Source organism: Biomphalaria glabrata, chromosome 3 (assembly GCF_947242115.1).
Source record: "Biomphalaria glabrata chromosome 3, xgBioGlab47.1, whole genome shotgun sequence".
NCBI lineage: Eukaryota > Metazoa > Mollusca > Gastropoda > Planorbidae > Biomphalaria > Biomphalaria glabrata.
The window spans coordinates 20,435,120-20,452,262 of NC_074713.1; the positions used below are offsets into that span (position 1 = coordinate 20,435,120).

At 40.5% G+C, this 17,143-nt stretch overlaps 2 protein-coding genes across 2 annotated transcripts in view; both read right to left on the minus strand.

Annotated features, from left to right (window-relative positions):
* The window catches only part of LOC129925052 (E3 ubiquitin-protein ligase TRIM9-like), a 28,172-nt gene extending 20,130 nt beyond the window's left edge, over nucleotides 1-8,042 (minus strand). The window contains exon 1 of the mRNA XM_056023384.1: nucleotides 7,790-8,042. Coding sequence (XP_055879359.1) covers nucleotides 7,790-8,042 — 253 coding nt within the window. The remainder of the gene's footprint in view (nucleotides 1-7,789) is intronic.
* A 40-nt stretch (nucleotides 8,043-8,082) lies between these two features.
* LOC129925053 (uncharacterized) lies at nucleotides 8,083-8,958 on the minus strand. Its single transcript, XM_056023385.1, has one exon. The coding sequence runs from the start codon at nucleotides 8,956-8,958 to the stop codon at nucleotides 8,083-8,085; it is 876 nt and encodes a 291-aa protein (XP_055879360.1).
* Nucleotides 8,959-17,143: the final 8,185 nt, after the last annotated feature.

Below are 17,143 nucleotides of genomic sequence, written 5' to 3' on the forward strand. Positions count from 1 at the left end.
TCTGACTGGAAGTAATACTAAACTGAAGGGAATCGTCCGATGTCAGCTATGTCCGTAAATCCGTATATCTATTGTACTGCTCTACACGAAGCGTCTTCTTTTAGCGTCACTTAGAGCGTTCTTGTTTTTTAACCAACTTTACGTCATCGTCGCTAAGTAAAACTTTACCCTATTCCCGAAACAAATAACTAATTCCTAATCATGTCATAACAAAGCCTAGGCTAATCTACTACAACTGTTCTTAGTAGTGGAAGCACTACTTGGTCATAGTTGTTTACTTACATTTTAATTGATCTGTTGGTGCACAAAAATAGCTAGAATTTGGCTGCTCAGAATCCAAGGGTGTGCAAGTGCACCACCTTGCACCCCCGCTGCGGCGGCCCAAGCGTGCAATTCTATTATTAATGCATTCATTGGCTGAATATTTGCATCACGGCGGCAAGTTAATTCCAGACCATATAAGGAGCGAGTTTGTTTGTTTCCAAATATAGAAAGAGTTTGATGATATAAAGGATTTCAAAGGATTTTTAAGTCAGTTTGAGCTTGAACGAAGACAATAAATTTGTTTTCATTAAATTGTATTGTACAGTGTGTATATTATTAAAGTGATTTCTAGTTCCAGAATGAAAGCTTTGTATTTATTGTTGAAGAATCTTCGTTGTTTGAATTTATAGTTTACATCTGAATCTCCGGCATAAGAATAGTGTTTGAGTGTTCAGTAATTGTGTAAAAGATGAAATCTATTTTAAATTATAACATCAGATCAACATAATCTCATCGTAACATCAAGACTTCATTCCATCTAGCACTCAAATACAAATATCGTTACAATGTGAACATTGGAAAATTTGGAGAGGCTTAGAAATAAATAGTAATGTCAAGGACGCTGAATTGAAAAATCATTGTTATTAATTAAATAACTATCAACTATCAACGTATCAGTTGATCTTCGAATCCATCCTGCTTACTGCCCTTAGTTATCTAATAGTTTTCAAACATGTTTTGAGTAATGAGACATTTACTGATCGAACACTTCCTTCATATTGATATTATTGTGTCTTACAAGTTGTTGTTGTTTTGAAAAGGTCATAGCAACACTTTCTACAGTGTGTACACAGGATACAACGTCAACTTTAGATGAAAACACTTTGTTACTCAGTGTTACACTCAACATTAGTAACAGACGATAGAAGTTCATAGAACAACCAACTGGATCTGGGAATGTCTCAGAAGTCAGAAGACTTGCCATGGGAACTTTCATTTTAATTACAGAACTAAAACTAGTTCAAGTTTTGAAAAAGTTTATATAAACTCACTCTGTCTGTCTGGTAAAAAGTTTATAGAAACTCACTCTGTCTGTCTGGTAAAAAGTTTATAGAAACTCACTCTGTCTGTCTGGTAAAAAGTTTATAGAAACTCAGTCTGTCTGTCTGGTAAAAAGTTTATAGAAACTCACTCTGTCTGTCTGGTAAAAAGTTTATAGAAACTCACTCTGTCTGTCTGGTAAAAAGTTTATAGAAACTCACTCTGTCTGTCTGGTAAAAAGTTTATAGAAACTCACTCTGTCTGTCTGGTAAAAAGTTTATAGAAACTCACTCTGTCTGTCTGGTAAAAAGTTTATACACGTTATTTTTTGACACTGAATTTCGGATCAAGCTGAAATTTTGAGCAATTATTTTGTTTTACCTGACAATACAAGAATCAATAAAAAAAAATGTGTGAAGTAACTATTGCTAATTAATTATATTGTTTGGTATCTTGAACAATTGAAAGAATTTGTACTTTACTGAAGTGGTGGTATAAGCTGAATTAGTCCCTTTTATAGGTCGCTGCTTTAAAGTAGGTTTGAAACAAACAATACGTAACTATACAATCTTTTATTTTCATTATCTCCTCACTAGCAGATATCCCTTTCTTTCTCCCGCCCATTTTCCCAACTGGTCCAGACAAGTGATAGGATCATAGCGTAGTGAGACAAGTGATAGGATCATAGCGTAGTGAGACAAGTGATAGGATCATAGCGTAGTGAGACAAGTGATAGGATCATAGCGTAGTGAGACAAGTGATAGGATCATAGCGTAGTGAGACAAGTGATAGGATCATAGCGTAGTGAGACAAGTGATAGGATCATAGCGTAGTGAGACAAGTGATAGGATCATAGCGTAGTGAGACAAGTGATAGGATCATAGCGTAGCGAGAAAGTGATAGGATCATAGCGTAGCGAGAAAGTGATAGGATCATAGCGTAGTGAGACAAGTGATAGGATCATAGCGTATTGAGAAAGTGATATGATCATAGCGTAGTGAGACAAGTGATAGGATCATAGCGTATTGAGAAAGTGATAGGATCATAGCGTAGTGAGACAAGTGATAGGATCATAGCGTAGTGAGACAAGTGATAGGATCATAGAGTAGTAAGACAAGTGATAGGATCATAGCGTAGTGAGACAAGTGATAGGATCATAGCGTAGTGAGACAAGTGATAGGATCATAGCGTATTGAGAAAGTGATAGGATCATAGCGTATTGAGAAAGTGATAGGATCATAGCGTAGTGAGACAAGTGATAGGATCATAGCGTAGTGAGACAAGTGATAGGATCATAGAGTAGTGAGACAAGTGATAGGATTATAGCGTAGTGAGACAAGTGATAGGATCATAGCGTAGGAGAAAGTGATAGGATCATAGCGTAGTGAGACAAGTGATAGGATCATAGCGTAGTGAGACAAGTGATAGGATCATAGCGTATTGAGAAAGTGATAGGATCATAGCGTAGTGAGACAAGTGATAGGATCATAGCGTAGGAGAAAGTGATAGGATCATAGCGTAGTGAGACAAGTGATAGGATCATAGCGTAGTGAGACAAGTGATAGGATCATAGCGTATTGAGAAAGTGATAGGATCATAGCGTAGTGAGACAAGTGATAGGATCATAGCGTAGTGAGACAAGTGATAGGATCATAGCGTAGTGAGACAAGTGATAGGATCATAGCGTAGTGAGACAAGTGATAGGATCATAGCGTAGTGAGACAAGTGATAGGATCATAGCGTAGTGAGACAAGTGATAGGATCATAGCGTAGTGAGACAAGTGATAGGATCATAGCGTAGTGAGACAAGTGATAGGATCATAGCGTAGTGAGACAAGTGATAGGATCATAGCGTAGTGAGACAAGTGATAGGATCATAGCGTAGTGAGACAAGTGATAGGATCATAGCGTAGTGAGACAAGTGATAGGATCATAGCGTAGCGAGAAAGTGATAGGATCATAGCGTAGTGAGACAAGTGATAGGATCATAGCGTATTGAGAAAGTGATATGATCATATCGTAGTGAGACAAGTGATAGGATCATAGCGTAGTGAGACAAGTGATATGATCATAGCGTAGTGAGACAAGTGATAGGATCATAGCGTAGTGAGACAAGTGATAGGATCATAGCGTAGTGAGACAAGTGATAGGATCATAGCGTAGTGAGACAAGTGATAGGATCATAGCGTAGTGAGACAAGTGATAGGATCATAGCGTAGTGAGACAAGTGATAGGATCATAGCGTAGTGAGACAAGTGATAGGATCATAGCGTAGTGAGACAAGTGATAGGATCATAGCGTAGCGAGAAAGTGATAGGATCATAGCGTAGCGAGAAAGTGATAGGATCATAGCGTAGTGAGACAAGTGATAGGATCATAGCGTAGCGAGAAAGTGATATGATCATAGCGTAGTGAGACAAGTGATAGGATCATAGCGTATTGAGAAAGTGATAGGATCATAGCGTAGTGAGAAAGTGATAGGATCATAGCGTAGTGAGACAAGTGATAGGATCATAGCGTAGGAGAAAGTGATAGGATCATAGCGTAGTGAGACAAGTGATAGGATCATAGCGTAGTGAGACAAGTGATAGGATCATAGCGTATTGAGAAAGTGATAGGATCATAGCGTAGTGAGACAAGTGATAGGATCATAGCGTAGTGAGACAAGTGATAGGATCATAGCGTAGTGAGACAAGTGATAGGATCATAGCGTAGTGAGACAAGTGATAGGATCATAGCGTAGTGAGACAAGTGATAGGATCATAGCGTAGTGAGACAAGTGATAGGATCATAGCGTAGTGAGACAAGTGATAGGATCATAGCGTAGTGAGACAAGTGATAGGATCATAGCGTAGTGAGACAAGTGATAGGATCATAGCGTAGTGAGACAAGTGATAGGATCATAGCGTAGTGAGACAAGTGATAGGATCATAGCGTAGTGAGACAAGTGATAGGATCATAGCGTAGTGAGACAAGTGATAGGATCATAGCGTAGCGAGAAAGTGATAGGATCATAGCGTATTGAGACAAGTGATAGGATCATAGCGTATTGAGAAAGTGATATGATCATATCGTAGTGAGACAAGTGATAGGATCATAGCGTAGTGAGACAAGTGATATGATCATAGCGTAGTGAGACAAGTGATAGGATCATAGCGTAGTGAGACAAGTGATAGGATCATAGCGTAGTGAGACAAGTGATAGGATCATAGCGTAGTGAGACAAGTGATAGGATCATAGCGTAGTGAGACAAGTGATAGGATCATAGCGTAGTGAGACAAGTGATAGGATCATAGCGTAGTGAGACAAGTGATAGGATCATAGCGTAGCGAGAAAGTGATAGGATCATAGCGTAGCGAGAAAGTGATAGGATCATAGCGTAGTGAGACAAGTGATAGGATCATAGCGTATTGAGAAAGTGATATGATCATAGCGTAGTGAGACAAGTGATAGGATCATAGCGTATTGAGAAAGTGATAGGATCATAGCGTAGTGAGACAAGTGATAGGATCATAGCGTAGTGAGACAAGTGATAGGATCATAGAGTAGTGAGACAAGTGATAGGATCATAGCGTAGTGAGACAAGTGATAGGATCATAGCGTATTGAGAAAGTGATAGGATCATAGCGTATTGAGAAAGTGATATGATCATATCGTAGTGAGACAAGTGATAGGATCATAGCGTAGTGAGACAAGTGATATGATCATAGCGTAGTGAGACAAGTGATAGGATCATAGCGTAGTGAGACAAGTGATAGGATCATAGCGTAGTGAGACAAGTGATAGGATCATAGCGTAGTGAGACAAGTGATAGGATCATAGCGTAGTGAGACAAGTGATAGGATCATAGCGTAGTGAGACAAGTGATAGGATCATAGCGTAGTGAGACAAGTGATAGGATCATAGCGTAGTGAGACAAGTGATAGGATCATAGCGTAGCGAGAAAGTGATAGGATCATAGCGTAGCGAGAAAGTGATAGGATCATAGCGTAGTGAGACAAGTGATAGGATCATAGCGTATTGAGAAAGTGATATGATCATAGCGTAGTGAGACAAGTGATAGGATCATAGCGTATTGAGAAAGTGATAGGATCATAGCGTAGTGAGGCAAGTGATAGGATCATAGCGTAGTGAGACAAGTGATAGGATCATAGAGTAGTGAGACAAGTGATAGGATCATAGCGTAGTGAGACAAGTGATAGGATCATAGCGTATTGAGAAAGTGATAGGATCATAGCGTATTGAGAAAGTGATAGGATCATAGCGTATTGAGAAAGTGATAGGATCATAGCGTAGTGAGACAAGTGATAGGATCATAGCGTAGTGAGACAAGTGATAGGATCATAGAGTAGTGAGACAAGTGATAGGATTATAGCGTAGTGAGACAAGTGATAGGATCATAGCGTAGGAGAAAGTGATAGGATCATAGCGTAGTGAGACAAGTGATAGGATCATAGCGTAGTGAGACAAGTGATAGGATCATAGCGTATTGAGAAAGTGATAGGATCATAGCGTATTGAGAAAGTGATAGGATCATAGCGTAGTGAGAAAGTGATAGGATCATAGCGTAGTGAGACAAGTGATAGGATCATAGCGTAGGAGAAAGTGATAGGATCATAGCGTAGTGAGACAAGTGATAGGATCATAGCGTAGTGAGACAAGTGATAGGATCATAGCGTATTGAGAAAGTGATAGGATCATAGCGTAGTGAGACAAGTGATAGGATCATAGCGTAGTGAGACAAGTGATAGGATCATAGCGTAGTGAGACAAGTGATAGGATCATAGCGTAGTGAGACAAGTGATAGGATCATAGCGTAGTGAGACAAGTGATAGGATCATAGCGTAGTGAGACAAGTGATAGGATCATAGCGTAGCGAGACAAGTGATAGGATCATAGCGTAGCGAGACAAGTGATAGGATCATAGCGTAGTGAGACAAGTGATAGGATCATAGCGTAGACACCAATGATCCAAACTGACTGATACAATCTAGACACCAATGATACAAACTAACTGATACAATCTAGACACCAATGATCCAAACTAACTGATACAATCTAGACACCAATGATACAAACTGATACAATGACACTTCGTAAAAGCATAGTTGTTGTTTTTTTTTAAAAGTATTTTCAGTTTTCAGCTTCCCTTGTTCTAGTCTTCTTCTTTCTCTACTTCTGCCAAATAATCAAAAGATGAAGGTCAACCTGTTGGCATGTCCTTTGTTAATACTTTGATCAATTATTTCTAAAATATTTGAGACATAAAAAAATGAAACTGTGCTAATGGTTCGATTTTGTAAACGTTGAATGAATAGCCAAACAGTTTTGTTCTTGTTTAGTTACGTGATGGAGTAGATTTTGTGTTTTTAAAAGCTTCCCTGTGACATAGGACAGGTCAGGTGAGATTGGGTTGGCGTGGAGGCATCTGGGAAATTTCTTTCCAATAAAATCTTCGAGTAGTGTCCTTGACATTTGGATTTTCCAGGAATACACAAATACAAAAAAACAACAAAAAAAAAAAAAAAAAAAACTGAATAGAAGAAAAGTGATCCAGATGCCAGTCAATGGTTGTGGTGCTCTGTAAACTTAGTTCCCCTTTAGTTAGCAGACTTCTTTCTTTGCAATGATCAGTTTTATTTCACCAATGTGTTATTGACATGCAGTATTGAATTATCTTTTTAGCATACCAGGCACCATAGAGTCAAATTAAAGGCTCCATTAGAATGAATGCATAAGTAAAGTCAATTTAGTGTCAGGCATGTCACGCATGTCCTGTGAAATATTCAGTGCTATTGTAAGAAATTTAATTTTTTTAAAATTAAATCTTTTTAATCTATAACGTCAGAAGTCACTTTTTTTTTTCTAAATCTCTTAAAATATATCTTTCGTATACTCAGGGCCGGCTTTAGGCCGATTTAACATATTTAGATGAGGCCTATCGTACGACTGGCGTAATTTAAATTAACCCACTGGCGCCTAGTACGTTTGAGTTGCTTCCTATGCATGTTGTATAACAAATGTTGGTATAATGATCTAATTAATAGTTATAGTTGCAATTGTAAAAAAAACAATTAGATGAGGGACCTCGCAAGAATCCATTAAATTGGATCCCCGCATTTTGTAAGACTTGCCATGCATATACTGTCTTTCCATACAAAATAATGCAATAAATATTTGAAAAACATTAACAATCTTGGATCACTTAATCACAGCAGCTTTTGAACAAAATTATAGAGTGCGAGCCCTTTATGTTCAGTTGAACATGTGGAGACTATCTGCCATGACAGAGTGAAAGTGAACCATTTGTGTGTGTTTCACTTCGTGCCAGGCACACATTTAAAGAAGTGGACGGCGAAGGTTTTAAAGGCAATGTCGGCGTTGGAAAGAATGGTGTTAGAGACTGACTTTATAAATCTAAGTCCATACTTCTAGAATGTTCACAAGAGTTGTCGATGCTGACTTTATAAATCTAAGTCCATACTTCTAGAATGTTCACAAGAGTTGTCGATGCTGACATTTCTACAGTCCATACTTCTAGAATGTTCACAAGAGTTGTCGATGCTGACTTTTCTACAGTCCATACTTCTAGAATGTTCACAAGAGTTGTCGATGCTGACTTTTCTACAGTCCATACTTCTAGAATGTTCACAAGAGTTGTCGATGCTGACTTTTCTACAGTCCATACTTCTAGAATGTTCACAAGAGTTGTCGATGCTGACTTTTCTACAGTCCATACTTCTAGAATGTTCACAAGAGTTGTCGATGCTGACTTTTCTAAGTCCATACTTCGAGAATGTTCACAAGAGTTGTCGATGCTGACTTTTCTACAGTCCATACTTCGAGAATGTTCACAAGAGTTGTCGATGCTGACTTTTCTACAGTCCATACTTCTAGAATGTTCACAAGAGTTGTCGATGCTGACTTTTCTAAGTCCATACTTCTAGAATGTTCACAAGAGTTGTCGATGCTGACTTTTCTACAGTCCATACTTCTAGAATGTTCACAAGAGTTGTCGATGCTGACTTTTCTACAGTCCATACTTCGAGAATGTTCACAAGAGTTGTCGATGCTGACTTTTCTACAGTCCATACTTCTAGAATGTTCACAAGAGTTGTCGATGCTGACTTTTCTACAGTCCATACTTCTAGAATGTTCACAAGAGTTGTCGATGCTGACTTTTCTACAGTCCATACTTCGAGAATGTTCACAAGAGTTGTTGATGCTGACATTTCTACAGTCCATACTTCGAGAATGTTCACAAGAGTTGTTGATGCTGACTTTTCTACAGTCCATACTTCTAGAATGTTCACAAGAGTTGTCGATGCTGACTTTTCTACAGTCCATACTTCGAGAATGTTCACAAGAGTTGTTGATGCTGACATTTCTACAGTCCATACTTCTAGAATGTTCACAAGAGTTGTCGATGCTGACTTTTCTACAGTCCATACTTCTAGAATGTTCACAAGAGTTGTCGATGCTGACTTTTCTACAGTCCATACTTCTAGAATGTTCACAAGAGTTGTCGATGCTAATTTTTCTACAGTCCATACTTCTAGAATGTTCACAAGAGTTGTCGATGCTGACTTTTCTACAGTCCATACTTCTAGAATGTTCACAAGAGTTGTCGATGCTGACTTTTCTACAGTCCATACTTGTGACAGGTGGTGTAAATGTGATGTGTGTTTGGCGCGTTTTATGTCTAGGGGATGATTATTTTTAAAGCTATCACACACCAACCTATCAGCATATGAATCGGGAGCAGACACGCAACTAGACAAGCAATGAAAGATAGATACAAAAGTTAAAAATAAAGAATATTTATTTACATAAATATACATATAAGAATAAAAAAAGGGGGAGGGTTTGCATCTATCTCTGAGTATTACTAGATTGAATCATCACTCTTGCACCTAATGAGAGTATGTCACTTTGTCCTCTGACTTAGCTGGTTTTTCCTGTTGATGTCGCAGCTGGCTGTGTCCTGGCTTGAGGTTCTTCAGCTGGAGGTGGCGCTCTAGCGGATAGAGGGACGCCGGTGATATAGTTCTTGTGGAGTTTCAATCCCAAAATCTAATATCTGTAGTGGGCACAGTAGGGCGGGTGGCCGGCTACCGTGGGCACAAGGTTACTGCGGGCAGAGCTGATCTGCCGTGGGCAGCGTAGTTGACAGGATATGTCCAGTGAGTTGCAGAGGGTTGGCGTAGCTATGACGTCTCGCACAGACCTGAGTCCATAGGGACGTCGCACCTAATAAGATGACAGGTGGGCTGTCGAATAGGCGGGCAATGCCGATAGCGCCAAGTGGTAGAGTTGAGTAGATCTCAGTAGGCAAGTGCAGTGCTGAATAGCACTAAGCACATTAATAGGTAAATAGGCAGGTAAATAGATCGTTGATCCAATAAATAAATAGCAGGTAAATAGGCAATAGGCAGACACCTGAGGGAGGCTGCGGATAAATAAAGACAAGTTAGGACATGTCTCTCATACATCTTATCGATGCCCTCGACTGAGGTGCATTCGTCAGATTGGTAAAATTGCTTTAGAGCACAATAGGGAGATGATGACAAATGGGATTTGGAATAATAGATGGCAGATAGTAGCAATATAAAAAGGTACATAAAAAGGTAAAGTAATAATATAAAATGTACATAGAAGGGGAAATAATAATCTCAAATAAACAACACAGGTGGATAGAGAAAGAGAGGGGGGGGGGGTGAATAGGGCGGTGGTCAGCGACCCAGATGGTTTGTTTACATATGACCGTGGGTCGAGAACAATGGAGCGTGCTTGAATGGAGAGGGTGTCCCTTCAAGCGGCGCAACTCTCATTAGAGTAAAATGAGTAAAGGGGAGATAATTCAATACAGGGGAGAAAACTCATAACTCTTTTCTAGACGCAGTATTAGTGCGCTAGTAAAATTATCAAGGCGGTCAACCGAGATAAAGGAAATAAAATAAGATGTACGAATATACACATGGTTGCATCAACGATCAATTGAGCAACGTAGCATTAATAGAGTAATGCAATACATAAATAAATACATAGGGCATGTTTATGTTTTCTACTTACGCCAGTGAGAAATACACAATGCACTAATTAAATATAAATGAACTAGGCAAAATACACATGATAAAATCCAATGGAAATATACACAGAGTAATTAAGATGGAACTTGTGATTAAGTTCGGCTTACCACCAGGTATTCCTCTAGGAGAGAGAATAAGTGATATAGTCCAGACTCGATAGCTCAGCTCGAATGAGAAATGAAAAAGGGTCTGGCTTGAGTTGGTTCACTTTATATAAGCCTGGAAAGTGCGGGCGGACACAGGAAATGTCCTAGGCTAAGAATTATCTTACACGTGGGTGAAGTAGCCTTAAGATGGGAGCGGCACCTTGGAATATCACGCGGTGTGTTGACCAGGGTAATCCCTTAGATCAAAGAGAGACGTGAGAGAAGGGGGGGGGGAGAGGGATTAGCTTGCATTCAAACCAAGGTGGTGTCAACCGCGACCGTCCTTCAGACATCCGGCGGGCAAGACAAAAGAGATTGTGTGTTTACCTTTCCCCGATCAAGGGCAGATAAATGAAAGGACGCGCCTTAGCTATCTCCAATGTGGTCAACTAAGTCTAGCCTGGAGCGGAAAAGGTGGTGCGGGTGGAGAATTTAGGGGTAGGATGGGGAAATAATTAAAATAAGATAAATAAATAATGAGAAATAATAATTAATGCTGTGATAATTTACAGTGACTCTGACAGCGAGTTTTTGACTTGTCACAATACTGGTAGGGAGTAGTTGCAAAAACTTTAAAGCGGCGATGCCTACCGACGACCTGGTCGGACCAGCGGGTCATATCCGGCCATTCACACGGTACTATTCGGTGAAAAGTGCTTAATGATGCTGCAAAGGCTTGGGTTCATTAGACTGGACTTTATTTTATTAATTTACTTTTTTGCGATGTTACGGACCGTAACATGCAAATTAGAAATTGATATAGCCCCTAAGCTGAGGTCAGGCATCACCTTTTAGTGCATTATTGGCATAACGCCTTATCTATGTGAATTAGGAATGACTGCGTGTGGTATAGATGATTCCGGGTTAAGCCCCGCTGCCATCTCCCGCTATCCGGCAAAAATCTCCAACTCTGAAAAACATCTGAAACATTGGAAACCAGCAAACGTTAGACAGTCGTGTCGTGTCTACACACTTACATAGGGTCTTACCACGAGGACAATGAGTTGAAGTGTAGAAAAGAATGTCCTCTTTCTTGATTCTGTTCTAGTAGTGTGTGGTCTGTGGCTTAGTTCTAAGGAGGGCAGAACGTTTTAGGCTAGAATAAAAGTCCAAGTTTTTCTTTGTATTATGTTGGGATTAAGTTGTCTGGGTTTCATTGTTATAATTCTGCTTTTGAGATTTTGTTTTCAAATTTAAATTGTGTCATTGAATTTTTCCTGATCAGTTTTTCATCGATAACTTTGTAGCTAAAGCGAGAAATAAAGCATCAAAATTTGGTTTAAATTATTCTTTGGCCAAGAAATAAGTTTCATTTTATTTCTTTCGTTGTTTCACGACACACTATAATTTATTTCTATTTTTACTCTTTCCCTACATGTTCTACAAAAATCTCTTGAAAAACAACTGACGTGTTTGATTTGTAGTGTTTACAAACTCGAAGATTAATCTTGAGGTTGTCAAGAGACACCAACAGCTCCCTCTTGCGACATACCACTGGGCTATTCTGTCCATCTAACAGTTAAACTAGCCCTAAACCTTCATCCTCTGAGGAACAATACATAAACAGATTGTTCCAGAGGGCGCCGTGTTTACCAAATATTTCAGCGCCACTTGCCATCTTTGATTGTAATGTTGTCTTTACGTTGTGATGCTATCTGTCTGTTTGTCTGTTTGTGCACATGCTGTACAAGGAGATATGAAAGAGAGTCTGACACACTTCAGGGGCGGGGTGATAAATATGCGTAGCAGTTACGTTTCCTGACTGAAATAAGGGAGCGGGGCGAGGGGTCTGACAGGAAATGGAATGATAGAAGAAAGGTAGAAATAAAAAAAAGAGGTTTTTAAAAAGAAAAAAACAATATAAATTAGAACAAGACAGAGAGAGAGAGAGAGAGTGAGAGAGAGAGAGAGAGAGAGAGAGAGAGAGAGAGAAATAGTGTGTGTGTTTGATTGAGAGAAAGATGAGAGAGTTAAAACGAATCAAATAAGAAGTAAACTAGAGCATTGTTTCACAAACTGTGTTCCGCTTAACCCTAGTGTTCCGCGAGCCCTAAATAGGCGTTCCGCGAACTACTGGAATAACTAGTAGGCCATCATGTGAATAATCTCTCTAAAAACATAAAGTGTTCGTTAAATACTCAGAATGTGTAAAGTGTTCGGTTAAGGAAAAAGATTTGGAAACACTGAACTAGAGTACAAAATATTTAAAGGCATTTTACTTATTATTATTATCAATATTATTAATATCTATATATTTATAATAATTATTATTGAGATATTTGAGAAACAAAGCAAAAGAAACATGAGAGCGACAAAAACAAAAGAAGAAATTGGAAGAGTTGAACAAAATACGAACGGAAAGAAAAAGGATAGAGAGAAAGTGTGAAACAGCAAAAAAAAAAAAACAAAAAAAAAACATCAACAGCGGAATAAAGGAAACGAGAAGAAACACGCAACAAAAACGAGAGAAAAGAAATTACACAAAGCCTTTAAGAAATAAGATTCTAGCAATTAAACTGGAGAGAGAGAGAGAGAGTGAGAGAGAGAGAGGGAGAGAGAGACAGAGAGAGAGAGAGAGAGAGAGACAGAGAGAGAGAGAGAGAGAGAGATAGAGAGAGAGAATACGAGATATTTTGTCTCAAAGTTTGAACGAACATCGCCCTCTGAAGATACCAGTTTGAGTTTTAGACTTCCTTTCTTTACTTGTTTTCTTTTTTAAAGATTTTTTTTTAAACTCAAATTCTCCTGAACGAATCTTGCAAATTTTAGTTGTATATGAAAGTCAGTCGTTGAGGGGGCGCCAGGGGGAGACGTGGGGGAGGAAGTAAGGGTGGAGGAGGGCGAGGGGATAAGAAAAAGACAGACGTGATGCTGATGTCAGGTAGAAAATAAAGTGACAGTGACAGTGTCTGCGGGTAGCATGTCACATGACACTCAAGCTGACAACAGGCAATCAATAGGAGATTAAACTCTCTGACATGCACAGACACGTACAGCTGTCTAAAAAAAAATGTTCATTAATTAATTTGATGTTATGCCGCTCTTTCATTCTTTTTATTTTTTTTTTCTTCTTTCTCACTATCTTTTTCTTTCATTCATAACTGTGACAGGTGGGGAAATGTGACGTGTGTTTGGCACGTTTTATGTCTAGGGGATGATTATTTTTAATGCTATCACACCCCCACTTATCAGCATATGAATCGGGAGCAGACACGCAACGAGACAAAGCAATGAAAGATAGATACAAAAGTTAAAATAAAGGAAATTTATTTACATAAATATACATATGATAATAAAAGGGGGAGGGTTTGCATCTATCTCTAATATATTCTATGTTTAATCATCACTCTTGCACATAATAAGAGAGTATGTCACTTTGTCCTCTGACTTAGCTGGTATTCCTGTTGATGTCGTAGCTGGCTGTGTCCTGGCTTGAGGATCTGCAGCTGGAGGTGGCGCTCTAGCGGATAGAGGGACGCCGGCGATATAGCTCTTGTGGAGTCTCAGTCCCAAGTTCTAGTATCTGTAGTGGGCACAGTATGGCGGGTGGCCGGATACCGTGGGCACAAGGTTACTGCGGGCAGAGCTGATCTGCCGTGGGCAGCGTAGTTGACAGGATATGTCCAGTGAGTTGCAGAGGGTTGGCGTAGCTATGACGTCTCACACAGATCTGGTCTATAGGGACGTCGCCTTAATAGCTTGGCAGGTGGGCCGTCGAATAGGCGGGCAATGCCGATAGCGCCAAGTGGTAGAGTTGAGTAGATCTCCGCAGGCGGTAGATGATACTCAATAGGAAAGTGCAGTGCTGGATAGCACTAAGCACAAACAAATGGGCAGGTCAGTGAGCTAGTGCAGTGCTGAATAGCACTGAGCACATAAATAGTAGGTGATTCTTGATATCGAACAAATAGGCAAGTGCAGCGCTGATTAGCACTAAGCACATAGATAGGCCAGTAGGCAAATAGGCGATAGGTGATTCTTGATAGCAAATACAGTGCTTAGTAGCACTAAGCACCTAAATAGGCAATAGGCAGGTAAGTAACCCGATAAATAGGCAGACACCTGAGGGAGGCTGCGGATAAATAAAGACAAGTTAGGACATGTCTCTCATACATCTTATCGATGCCCTCGACTGAGGTGCATTCGTCAGATTGGTAAAATTGCTTTAGAGCACAATGGGGAGATGATGACAAATGGGATATGGGAAAATAGATGGCGGATAGTAGCAATATAGAAATGTACATAAAAGGGGAAAGTAATAATATAAAATGTACATAAAAGGGGAATAATGATCTCAAATAAACACCACAGGTGGATAGAGAAAGAAGGGGGGGGGGGTTGAATTGGGCGGTGGTCAGCGATCCTGACGGTATGTTCACGTATGACCGTCGATCGAGAACAATGGAACGCACTTGAATGGAGAGGGCGCAACTCTCGTAAGAGTGAAATGACTACAGGGGAGACAAATCCTTACACACAAGGGGGGGGGGGATAATTCATATCTCTTCACTAGACGCAGTATCAGTGCGCTAGTAAAATTATCAAGGCGACCAGCCGAGATAAAGGAAATAAAATAAGATGTACAAATATATACATGGTTGCATCAACGATCAATTGAGCAACGTAGCATTAATAGATTAATGCAATTCATAAATAAATACATAGGACATGTTTATGTTTTCTACTTACGCCAGTGAGAAATACACAATGCACTAATTAAATATAAATGAACTAGGCAAAATACACATGATAAAATCCAATGGAAATATACACAGAGTAATTAAGATGGAACTTGTGATTAAGTTCGGCTTACCACCAGGTATTCCTCTAGGAGAGAGAATGTATGAAGTAGTCCAGACTCGATAGCTCAGCTCGTATGAGAATGAAAGAGGGTCTGGCCCGATTTAATTTACTTTATATATGCCTGGGAAATGTGGGACACAGGAAATGTCCTAGGCTAAGAATTAGCTTACACGTGGGTGAAGTCCGACAAGAGTCACACCTTGGAGTACCACGCGGTGTATTGACCCGTGTAATCTCTTAGATCAAAGAGAGACGTGGGGGGAAGAGTGACCTACATTCCACCCAAAGGGGGGGGGGTGTCAATCGCGGCGGACATCCGCGGATAAGACTAAAGAGAACGTGTCTATCTTTGCCCCGGTCAAGGGCAAATAAATGAAAGGACGCGCCTTAGCTATCTCCAAGGTGGTCAACTAAGTCTAGCCTGGAGAGGAAAAGGTGTGGCGGGTGAATGATTTAGGGGTAGGATGGACAAATAATCAAAATAAAATAAATAAATAATAAATAATAATAATTAATGCTGTGATAAATTTGAGTGACTCTGACAGCGAGTTTTTGACTTGTCACATACGCCGCCGCCAAGATGGATCTATCGCAGAAAGATCCATAAAGTGCGAGCAGACTGATGTCACTCTAACTTTAAGATCAGTTGTTATCACAGCATTAGAAAAAAAATCTGGAAATAAAGGGATAGCCATGCCAGAAGGAGAGTTTGTCCAAGTTTGTCCGTGGTCTACTTCCCGTCCCTGTGTATGTAGTCACCTGAGTGAAACATATGGGGTTGCTCGGGAGAGTAGATTGGGCGATTGGGTGAGTAATAATTCTTTCCTGGGGCGGATTGGGGAGGGTGATTGGGGCTTAGGCGGGGTGCCCAAGGCACGTGTGCTCGTTGGGGCTTACCTCCGAAGCCGCTGTGAGGCGCTTCTTTACGAGAGTAAGTAGTCAGCTTACCTCGGTATCGTCTGACACGATCAATGTCAGGGAAGAGTGGCCTGATAAAGAATGTGGAGTTCTGCTCGAGAACGTCCCCACGAGTGCTATAATTTGGCTTACGTCGTGGCTTCCTGACATGGTCAATGCCAGGGCGGGGTTGATAACGATTGGTGGCCGAGGGGCCATGGTTAAAAGTGTTTTCACGAGCGCGAGGGTTCGGCTTACCTCGTGACTTCCTGACACTATCAATGCCAGGGGGAGGTTGATTCGGAATGGTGGCTGAAAAGCCATGAAGAGGAGTGAGTCCGCGAGAGCAAGGGTTCATCTTACCTCGGGGCATTCTGACACTGTCAATGTCAGAGGAATGTCGTTTAATTTTGGCGGAGTAGCCTGGGTCAAGTAGATCCTCACGAGTGCGCGGGCACACTTTAACTCGTGACTTCCTAGCAGTGTCAATGCCAGGGTGGAGTGGTTTGAGATTCGCTGATGAGTCGGGACTAGGCGTGTTAGTGTGGCGACCAGGGCTTCCAACCTGCTGGTTGCTGCCACGTTTCTGCTTCGTCGATCTACCGACGGGCAGAGAGAAGTATGGCTTATGGACTACTCCAAGAGGGACATATTTGGAGCCTAGAATGAAATCATACACTGGCGTGTCCATGACGGCGGCATCAATGGTGCCATGTACGTATCTGCACTCCACGTGTACCCTCGCGACAGGTAGAACCTGCGGAGGAGTGCCACGGTCTATGGACTGGATTATCACTGTTCCACCAGTGAGATCCGATGGGTCAATCAGCTTCTTATTGATAACCGCGCCGAACGAACAGCCTGAGTCGTATAGGCCCAAAACTTCGACACCGTTGGCCAGAA